The 11,306-nt window shown below is 37.3% G+C and overlaps 2 protein-coding genes across 5 annotated transcripts in view; one reads left to right on the forward strand and one right to left on the reverse strand.

Annotated features, from left to right (window-relative positions):
- The window catches only part of bbs4 (Bardet-Biedl syndrome 4), a 21,219-nt gene extending 19,446 nt beyond the window's left edge, over positions 1-1,773 (forward strand). For 2 of the 3 annotated variants that reach the window (XM_079602763.1, XM_079602764.1), the window contains exon 16: positions 65-1,360. In XM_079602763.1, coding sequence (XP_079458889.1) covers positions 65-189 — 125 coding nt within the window. In that variant the 3' untranslated portion in view covers positions 190-1,360. Of the gene's footprint in view, positions 1-64 lie in introns of all 3 variants that reach the window. The other variant, XR_013796411.1, reaches the window with a different exon arrangement.
- On the reverse strand, positions 1,494-10,965 carry adpgk (ADP-dependent glucokinase). 2 transcript variants are annotated; one of them, XM_079602766.1, is made up of 9 exons: positions 10,753-10,965; positions 10,529-10,652; positions 9,092-9,327; positions 7,789-8,014; positions 7,104-7,166; positions 6,782-6,902; positions 5,827-6,023; positions 5,079-5,177; positions 1,494-3,718 (listed from the first exon to the last, which is right to left on the reverse strand). In XM_079602766.1, exons 3-9 carry the CDS (start codon positions 9,322-9,324, stop codon positions 3,161-3,163), a joined length of 1,497 nt encoding a protein of 498 aa, XP_079458892.1. In that variant the 5' UTR covers positions 9,325-9,327; positions 10,529-10,652; positions 10,753-10,965; the 3' UTR covers positions 1,494-3,160. The 2 variants fall into 2 exon arrangements, with proteins under 2 accessions (XP_079458892.1, XP_079458891.1); XM_079602765.1 differs by having other exon boundaries at positions 1,613-3,721; positions 10,753-10,939.
- Positions 10,966-11,306: the final 341 nt, after the last annotated feature.

Consider the following 11,306-nt stretch of genomic DNA (forward strand, 5'->3'; position numbering starts at 1 on the left):
GCATAACTGATAACGGCTGTGTTTTTATACACTCGGTTCATCCGAATGCTCTGTCTCTCTCCAGTGCCCGAGGCGGATGTGAGCAGCGCCCCGTCTCCCCCTACAGTCACTCCCGGAGACCCCGAGGACGAGGACGAACCGGACAAACTCACAGAGAAGAAGAGTAAACCGAAAGCAGTGGCTGAATAGAGCTCAAACTACTGTATATCTTTCTCCAAAACTGAAGGGGTTTATAACTTATTGAATGTACAGCAGAATTTTTCGTTTAATTAAAGTGCAGGTTACAATCACAGATGATTATTTGTTTAGATGTTTGAATGATTCATTTCGTTACATAAAGGTCTGTCCACCAATAAAACATATAATTGTATAAGAAAGTTTTGTATAAAAACCAGGTACACTTTACTAGAAGGTTCCTTTTTTTTTTTACATTAGTTAACATGAACAATGAAAAATAATTATCAAGCATTATCAATCTTAATTTCAGTATTTAATAATACATTACTAGAATTAAAAGTTGTATCTGATTATAGTATTTAATGCTGTATTTGTATTAACTAACGTTAACAAAGATTAATAAATACTGTAACAAACGTAATGCTCATTGCTAGTTAATTTGAGTTTAATCATGACATGTTATTGAAATGGCAATGTTAATGTATGTGGTCTTGGTGGACTAGATCTGCTACGCCGCTGCTAAAATACACGGATAATGTGACCCGGGATTGTTTGATCTTGGTTCATTCACACTGCCAGTAATTTTCCGGAATCTGTGCGTGCGTTCACACACAACCCGTAAAGACACGTGACATCGATGTGACATGTAATGTCTTAAGTTTGCTTATGAGCTGCGATTGCTCTCGCTAGTGCATTTTTTTTAATGATTCGATCATAAACTAGCGCATTACGTACCGTTTCACTAGCTGAACGATCCCAGCTTCAGCGTCATCACTACGACACACACCTTACGGCATTGATTGCGGCTTTTGTTCACACAGAGTGCGTTCCGGGACTGATGCCGGCAATGTTACTAGGACCCCAACCCGGGATCGATCCCGGCATCAATCCCGGGACATCTTTGCGTTCACACAGAAGGCACTCTGGCAATTTCCAGGGATCAACGCGCTGTGTGAAAGGGGCTATACATATCTAGATCTAGGCAGGTGGAGCTGTGGAGGTGGAGGGGTTCAGAGGAGCTCTGATAGCACTGCAGGACTAGCTTACAGCAAACACTGAACCACACTACTTAAATGTTGAGCAAGCAATCTCATTGGCTGCTAGATCAGCAGAGCCAATCAGCTTGTGCTATGAGGTAATGATGTGATTGCTTGCATGTAAAGGACTGTTCAGCCTGCGCCATTAAGAGTTTCATGATATTTAATCCATTTTCTACATTAACTAAAAGGACCATATTGTAATGTTTTACCAAAAAGCATTTCATTATAATTTTGTTCTTTGTAACAACCACACCATAAAGAAAACTGACATTTTATAACTGGAACAGAAGAGTTTTATTTATATAAAAATATTCCATACTCAACAGAGCTAATATATTTCTAGTCTTAACATTTATGATTGACGTTTTGCCAATTAACTCTTAAAAGACTTTGTTGCATAATCACATGTGCAAACTAGAACCCTAAAATGTTTTATACATCTAAAAGTTGTATGAATATGAACTTTCTGTTAGTTCCTCACACCAAGACTCACCATTTGCAGTGTTTGAGGAAAAAAAACTCGAAGAATTGCTGAAATAAATCTCAAAAACATCTCAAACATATTGCCAGTTTCAAATCATACTAACATGGATGTCAAATCTAAATACAGTGATGGACACTGTCACAATTCTTGTTGGTTTGAGAAACTAAAAGCGTCAACATGGAGTGTAACAGAAATACAGTACAAAACACAAACCAAGGCTTTTTCTTCCAGCTGCTGATTTGAACGTCTTGCCAAGACCTTATTCATGAAGCTACACACATAGACTTGTGTGTGAACTGTTCATAAAACCATTAGTGGTTCATTTGCTTAGAATTGCTTTACAACACTGCTGTGCTGAAAGTTTCTAAAACTGTTTTAAGATTTTGTTAAAAAGCCTCAGATAGGTTTGTCAAACTTTAAGGCTGATTTAAGACAGATGATCATTCACATACTGAGATTAATTAGTACGGCCCAAAAAATAAACATATAAAAAAAAAAATGATACGTCAAGTGTGTGGATGGTACAACATGGCTGAAAAGGATCAGCTTTAAAACTAATAAATGACATCGTTTGTATGCACATATTCATTATGTGTGATAGGAAGCATCATAAATCACAACAGTCGTCATTAACGCCACCTACAGTTTATGATTCACCAGAAATCAATGGCTAATGAAAAATATTTACGACTTCTCTTATTATATACAAACGATGCTGGTACCAACGTACAAAAAACCTATAGATATATTCCCACCCTTAAGAACAATAAAATTCATTTAAGACTAGAATAATGAATGGTACTGAGTATTTAAATGACATTATGTGCATTAATAATGGTCAGAATAATGTCAGGTACGCTGGTGAGCTAAACTATTAACTATTATTTGAACTCTAGATTGAACCTGGGAACATTGCTTCTACTTAATTTCATTAGGATAAGAGAACTTTACATTACTTGAGTTGACACAGATAAACTGTGAATCGGCGGCCTTCAAGATCTGATACTTATTAACGGTTCAAATACCAAATTAAAGTGTGTTTAGGTATTTAACAGAGATGTTTAAGACTCTAAAAATCAGCTCCTCTATGAACTATGAGCTCCTCTTCTCATAGTTTAAAAAGTTAAAGAAAGTTCACCTAAAATAAATTAAAGTTCTTTCATCATTTACTCGCCCTCATGTTGCTCAAAACCCATTTGACTTTTCTTGTGCAAATGAAGATAAAGAAGGTCATTTAGGTTTGAGGGTGAGTGAATGATGACCAAACTTTATTTTGGGTAAAAAAAATGGCGTTATTACGTTCAGTGCTGTCTTTCACAATATGATTTCAGACAAAGGTAGCAACAACACATCTCTGGGAAGAGGACAGTGCACTCGAACTGCATTTCAACACAAAACCGTCCTCTTTTGATGCTCTGCGAGTCTTTTGAGAAGAGGATCGAACGACGAGGACGTTTCTTCAAAGAGATGGGTGCGTGACCTCTGAAAACAGAAGTCCCTCTGCTGAGATGGCGTCCCCCAATCCCACAGTCCTCAGCGGCTGCTTGCACACTAGCACCGGCGTGAGGTGGAAAGACACGTTCCCTCTGCGCCACACGGTAACCGGTCTGGTCGGGTCCACCGCTAGGCTCTCTCTCGGTTCTGAGAAGGAGCTGTAGAAGCTCAAAGGCGCCTTGAGGATCACTTTATTAATGTCCACGGTTTGCAGACCGCAGGCTTGACTGCTCGCCACACGAGCGCCCGAAGCCACCGCCGCCACCTGGTTCCCCCAGTGACCCTCCACCGTGGCCAAGATGTGGTACGCCAGCGTGTGGAAGTGGATCCGGGTCAGATCGGCCTCGGATTCTGGGTCCGCCCGGCCGTGCTCCTCTAAGATCCAGAGCAAGATGTCGCTGACGCGGCCCACGTCGGGTATGCCGTCCCAGGAAGTGAGGTCAGCGTGAGGTCCTCCTCCAGACTGAGTCAAAAACAGCAGCTCCTGCTCGTTCAGACCGATGGAGTTCACGATAGGAATGACCTGCTAACAGAAGAGCACAAAGAAACCTGAATGTTGTAGATCAAAACCTAATTACCGGTACGTGTTGAATTTATAGATTCAGATTGTTTTATTTAGTGCCATGTCAGCATTCAAAGCTATTTTCATGGGGGAAAAATTAATTACACAAATACAAATATCATATAAATACAATAAAAACAAACAGCAAGTCATATTATACAAGATTTTTTTAAATTAGCATGATAAAAAAAATCAAAAACCTTTTCAGGCTTAATCTTACTAAAGTCCTTAAGTGAGGTAGCTTCATAAAAGAGCATTATACTTGTTAAATCCAGGACAATCTAATTAAAATATGTTTAATAGATAAGGGAATCTTACAAAACATGCATAAAGTTGGGTCTTCACCTTCACCAAGTTCAATTTATAGAGATTTTCTTTAAATGACTGACAAATACAAAAGGGAGTCATGAAAAGTGGTCATTTTAAGATTATCGGTTAATACCTGTGCCTAAATATGAATAAATGAATTAAATTATAAATATATAAATACATTTTGATGAATGAATCTCCATGATTTTCCCATTATTAATAAGGATTTATACACATTAAATTATAGCATTGGCACTCAGAAAGAGCATTATTGTTTAAAAGTTTGGTCAAATGTATTTAAAAGAAGTCTCTTCTGCTCAGCAATATTTATTTGATAAAAAAATACAGTAAAACTGAAATATTATTATGATGTAAAATAAGTGTTTTCTATGTGAATAGTGTAAAATGTAATGTGATCAAAGCTGAATTTTCAGCATCATTACTCCAGTCTTCAGTCACATGATCCTTCAGAAATCATAATAATATGTTGATTTGATGTTCAAGAAACATTTATGATTATTCATATATTAGTGGAAACTATGATAGCATCTCTTGAATAGAAAGTTCAAAAGAACAGCACTTATCTAAAATAGAAATCTTTTGTAGCTTTATAAATGTATTTACTGCCAATTTAATGCATAATTCCTGATTAAAATTATTTTAGTTTTTGAATGGTTGTGTAAATAGCATGAAGTAAATATCCAATTATTTGTAAAACCCCGCATCAAATTATTATTCTCTTTTTAGATACGATTAAAAAAAAATGAAAACATGGATAGTGCCATTTTCCTTGATTGGAGAGAGGCAAAATTAGATTTTTTTTAAATTAACAATGTAGCACTCAGTGACTTTTTACACTGGAACACTAGTAGGTGTTACTTTTAAAATGAACATTCCTCAACACTGTTCATTGTTTGACACCAGTAACAATAACCCCCGAGCTTTATCCCTCCTGCACCACTCATACTGTATGTCTACTGAGCATTAGCATTCACTAAACCCACACCATTACCTCCTGCAGGATCCGGTTCATGTAGTCTCTGTCGGTCATGCTGGCCAGCTCAAGGTGGATGGGCACCTCGTTCCTCACGTCTGAGATCGCAACCACCGCCTGCAGGAAGTCAGAACACAATCACCATCTAATAAGTAAGTAATTGACCTCAAAATGTGACCCTGGATCACAAAACCAGTCGAGTCGCACGGGTATATTTGTGGCAATAGCCAACAATACATTGTAGGGGTCAAAATTATAGATTTTTATTTTATGCCAAAAATCATTAGGATATTAAGTAAAGATCATGTTCCATGAAGATATTTAGAAAATTTCATACCATAAATATATAAAACATGTATTTTTGTGAGTGAATGCAGCACAATCGTGAACATAAATGCACAACTTTAAAGGAGATTTTCTCAATGTTTCCATTTTTTTGCACCCTCAGATTCCAGATTTTCAAATAGTTTTATATTATCCTATTCTAACAAAGCACACATCAATGGAAAGCTTATTTATTCAGCTTTCAGATGATGTATAAATCTCATGTGGTCCAGGGTCACAAATATCTCTGTTACTCTGCCAGAACAGCAAATACTACATCAATACTATATCAAAATGGCGTTGGCATATACGTACTATATTTTAATACTATATCAAAAGTTTGGCTCATCCAATCAGGTTTTAGAATTTGTTTTAAAATTATGCGGTAACAAATAATTCTCTTTTTAAATCAGATGGGCATTGAGTGATTCTGGTTCCAAACCTCTTTCAGTCGTTCCTCCCAGAGATCTCGGCCCATTCCTTCCATCATATGCAGTCCGGACAGAACCACCAGATCCGGCTGGAACTCCTCCAAACTGGCCACGAACGTCTCCAGCGTGCTCATTTCCCCATTGGACACATCATGGGACAGGATGAAGCGGTTTGCCTGAGGAGCTTTCGAGGAACCCCACTGTTCACCTGTAGGAGGCGGCAGAGAGGAAACACTTTATTTAACACTTTCTTAAAGCCCCCCTGTGGTGAAAATCCAGCTTTTAATGTTGTTTATATGTCTATGTGGTGTTTTTAATATGCCTTTACACAAATCGTGTGTAAATTCATAAGTCAACACCATTGCTGAGTATTTTCTCCTTAAAACTGGTGTTTCAGACATTTTGGTGATCAAAGGTGAGTATTAAGGGATAAAATGACTGACTACATGGGGACTTTAATATACACTCACCGGCCACTTGCTAGTACCGGGTTGGACCCCCTTTTGACTTCAAAACTGCCTTAATTCTTCGTGGCATTTATTGAACATATTTGAATATTCAAGATGATTAGAAGATTGTGAAAAAGTTCATTTATTTCAAAAATTCAACTTAAAAACTAATATATTATATAGATTCATTACATGCAAAGTGAGATATTTCAAGCCTTTATTTGTTTATTTGTTAATTTTGAATTTGGGATTTTCATAAGCTGTAAGCCATAATCATCAAAATTATAACAAATAAAGGCTTGAAATATCTCACTTTGCATGTAATGAGTCTATATAATATATTAGTTTCACCTTTTAAGTTGAATTACTGAAATAAATGAACTTTTGCATGAGTTTTACCCTATAGTGTGGCCGGAGAGTGTATGTTTCTAGTCTTATTGTGAACAATTCGTTACAGAATATTCAATGCGTCACAGAAATCAAATAATTTGCCAATGTGATTTCGAGCGAGTCTCACCCGACTTGTACTCCAGGATCAGGTGGAACTCATCGGTCTCCTGCAGAGACTCCGGCGGGACCACGATCTGTTCATCCAGCATCTCATGAAGCTTCGGCCCCACCGGACCACACAAGAGGACCTGAGAGAACACAGCACTCTTCAGAAAACTACAATCAGGTGCTCATCACATCAGGTATGAATGAATGAGCTGCTTTTGCACTCTTGAAAATGATCACAGTTATTATTATGGAAAGGAAATTCAGGACAATTTGACCTTTTGTCCAGTGATTTTAGCACTAGAACAGTTTGAAGCTTGCTCAGTAGCACAACAGACACTCACCATGAGATGTGGGTTAGACGCTAGTTTCTGGCCAATCAAAGCAGCGTTTCCGCCCACATAAAGCTGCAAGAAACAAGGGGGGGGGAAAAACATTGAGTAAATCTCAGAAATGTGGTCTCATTAAAACATACAAGATCAAATCACACGAGTATTTTATAGCAAACGATCCTGTGATGTGACTTATTTATGGATATTTTTTAAAAGACAAGGGAAATATCAGATTTTCTATCAAATTGAAAGTGCTTAAATAATTGCCAGATATTTGATATTGGTCTAAGAGAAATATTGTTGACTTAATTTTGGTGAAAATGTGCTGTGATTCGTCATGAAAACAGCCTCATGGACCAGCCTCAGTCTGAGCTCTGCACCTGTTAATTACTGTTGATTATGCACAAATTAAATTTGACACAGAAACTCAATTCCCTCTCGTGCATTCACATTAAACCATCAGATCTCAAGGGGCCAGATTCATTTACAGCAGATGCCAAAATTAAAGCGTATATTATAGGACATCAGATCGCACACTTTGAGTTTAATCACACTAAGGCTTTAATCAGAGCAGTCAAACCTGTCGGACAATTTTCAGTGTGCTCAGAGACCGGCTAATCTCGGTCCTCGGCTCGTGGCCTGAGGAAAACATGTCATGAGGGCCACTCCTTCTGTCATAAAACACTTCACTGCGCACCTGAGCGCCGGGATATTCGGCAGCCGCCCGTGCGATCCTTTGAAAAACCTCCTTATCTGAGAAGAAGCGCTCTGCGGCGGCGCCCTTCCCCATGTAGTGGATGAAGGCCTCTTTCAGGTCCTCTTTGCTGTGTAGCACCTCGTGGTCTCTGCCGGGACCCGGGTCGAGAGCCAGTGCCTGAAGCAGTCCCACCCCGGACACCACCACATCCACACAGGCGTTCACCCTGACAAACAGATCAGCACATGTTCAGACCTGTGAGGACCGACTACTGCGAACAAAACAATGAATGGAAACACTTTACAATAAGGTTTCATTAGTTTGTGTATTAACTGACATGAACTAACCATGAGCGATACCTTTGTCACTGTATTTGTAAATTGTAAAGCTAATGTTAGTTAATAAAAATACAGCTGTTAATGTTAGTTCACAAATATTAACAAATACAACTTTTGATTTTAATCTTGAAATTAACATTAACAAAGATTAATAAATGCTTTAGAAGTGCAGTTCATTATTAGTTCGTGTTAACTTATGAAACCTTATTGAAAAGTGTTACCGAATTAATAAAAACAAATATTAAAATAATTTATCAACGAATGAATGAATGAACAAATGAGTCACAACCTATTACTAGAAAGATGGTTTATTTGTTTATGTTCAACTGAAATAATTAACAAAAAGAAAAAAACAACTTTGTAACTATCCTACAGATCTGAATCAAGTTGTTATTGTTACCTAAAACTATTAAAACAAATTCAGTTATTGAAATAGAATAAAGTATAAATCTTAGATGAACTTCAACAAAATTTAGAAATGATACTTTGGCGACTAAATAAATTATAAATGTATAATTAATCATAAACAATGATAAGTTAACAATATTAATGATTTATTAATTAATTCATAATAAATATATAATAATTAAATATCCAATAAAGTGATATAATAAATAATCTGAAAAAAAATAAGATTAAGTGTAAGTACTAAACTAAAACTGAAAAAACAAAAATGAAAACATATGTATAAATAAAAGTTAATTTAAATTAATAAATACTCTAACAGAAAGTAAATAATAATATTTACTAACACATTTATACTCATTAAAAAAAGGTTTGTTTGAACAACAAAAAGGAAAGAAACAAAATGACAGAACAAAACAAAAGACAAAAAATCGATTGAACTTTAGGACACAAACAACAACAGAACAAGCGACGAACCCATGGAAAAAAATCCAAAGAGAATTAAAGAGACAATGAAGAAAGAAAGTTCTAAATAAATGAGAGTATTGCGAGTCGCTCACCCCACAGCCACTCTCCCCCAGCGTCGGGCCGGAGTCGTGATCAGGGTCTGCCAGGCCTGAGCGATGGCCTCCTCCAGCGCCGGGGGGCGGGGCTCTGAGCTGTCACTCAACTCCATCTGGGGCAGCGATTGGCTGATGTAGTTCAGCATACGGGCCGGTAGCTCCGAGTCAGTGTGGTACAGATAACCCATCCCCATCGCCAACAGGGCCACCAGCACGGCCTTCCTCCACATGACCTGTGACACACACACCATCACACACTTTCTCTTCAGGATACCATGGTAGAAACCAAGGTTTTTGGACACATATCATGGTAATACTATGTTTTTTAGGACATGCACCATAGCGATATCATGGTTTAATTAGACGCATACATGCATACCAATTTATTGAGGAATCATATCATGGTAATACCATGTTTTCAGACATGTACCATGGTAATGCAATGCATTATTTAGACATGTACCATGGTAATACAATAGTTTAAACTTTATACCATGATTTTTGGACACATATCATGGTAATACCACATTTTCTGACATGTACCATGGTAACGCAATGGTTTGTTTAGACACATACCATGTTTTTATTAATGTACCACGGTAATACAATAGTTTATTTAGAGACATACCATGTTTTTGGACAGGTACCATGGCAATACCATGTGTTTGGACGTGTACTATTGTAATGCAATGGTTTATTTAAAGACACCATGAATACCATGTTTTTTTGGACATGTAACGTGGTAAGGTATACCGTATGTACCATGGTAATATCATGTTGTTTGGACATGTATTGGACATGTACCACATAGTAATACCATGTACTTTGAGGATGTAGCATGGTCAAACTTTGATTTTTGATATGTGTATTTGCATGGTTTTTGGACATGCTGTGGTACTATCATGTTTTACAGGACAATAAATTGACATGTACCATGGTAATACTATGTTATTTCGGACACTGGTGGACAGGAAGTAGATTTTAGATTTACAACTGAAACCAATGCATATCTATTTATAACACCGAACTAAGTAGCTGTGCACGCGCACATATCTCTCTCCATATATATAATCTCAAAACCGTTGCACAAATTGATCAGATTAAAAGCTGATAATTGTGCAATAACAGCAGTAGCTGGCTAGTGCTAACAGCCCATTTCTGCTCATGTATGGGGCTTTAAATTAACACGACAAAATAAAAACACACACCCGACCATGAGCACCTGCAACTGAGTTGTATAAATTGATGTTTCAGCTAAAATGACATTTCTGATAAGTAACATGTTAGAGTGAAATCAATGAGCTAACATGAGCTAGCCACATAGCAAATAAACCAGCAGTTTACACAGCAATAACCAGAATAAAACACTTTATCTTTAAGATGATATAATCAAAACACTTTTCGACAATCCGAACAGATGGGCAGATCACTAACCTGACGGATGATAGACGAGACGAAACAGTGAGAGTGTGTGTGTGTGTGTGTGTGGTAAAGTTGAGTTGTGTCACCCTTCTTGGTCGAAAGTCTGTTTGTTAGCGACTAGCCGCTCCACTCTCTCCTGAGGGCAACCGATAGCAAGCTCACATGTTACATATCAAATCTCATTGGAAGTCAAATTAAACATAGAGATAAATAATATCACATAATACAAACCGTACTTCAATTTCACTCCAAAATCTATGTAATTTTCAGCGTTTCGCCCACTAATAGACCAGTGTTGTTGACTTTTGGGGAACCTGGCAAACGTTCCTGTTAAAGCGAACCCAAGTAACCAATCCGAAGCTCCGCCGAGCGTTGGTGACGTGACCGGAAGTCCACGTCGAGTGGATGCACTGATGAAGGTGAAAATATCTTTGCCCGGCGCCACGTCTAAATGGTCAGAGCTCAGCAAGTTTTTTTGTAACACACCTAAAGCAAATGTATAAAGCACAGCAACTAGAAGATGAAGTACTCATCAATGTATTCTTTTTTTTATTCTTTTTTATCAGCGAATAAAACTTCTTAAATATATGTATTTTAATATTTATAATAGTGCTGTCCAAAGGATTATTCGCATCTAACATAAAAGTGTGTGTGTGTGTGTGTGTGTGTGTGTGTGTGTGTGTGTGTATACATGATACATACATACACAAATATTATATAAACACAAACTTGCATCTTCGCGATTAATCGAGTTGACATCACTATGTATAATAATTATAACGTTATTTTA

This window comes from Phoxinus phoxinus (genome assembly GCF_949152265.1).
Source record: "Phoxinus phoxinus genome assembly, chromosome: 25".
Lineage (NCBI taxonomy): Eukaryota > Metazoa > Chordata > Actinopteri > Cypriniformes > Leuciscidae > Phoxinus > Phoxinus phoxinus.

What these genes read in the sequence shown, in the direction of transcription:
- adpgk (XM_079602765.1), bottom strand. Translation starts at nt 9,324, where the DNA reads ATGTGGAGGAAGGCCGTGCTGGTGGCCCTGTTGGCGATGGGGATGGGT. An exon ending in GATCCTGGAGTACAAGTCGG is followed by an intron (nt 6,024 to 6,781) that starts GTGAGACTCGCT and finishes CGCCTCCTACAG; the next exon opens with GTGAACAGTGGGGTTCCTCG. An exon ending in TGAACCGGATCCTGCAGGAG is followed by an intron (nt 3,722 to 5,078) that starts GTAATGGTGTGG and finishes CTCTTCTGTTAG; the next exon opens with CAGGTCATTCCTATCGTGAA.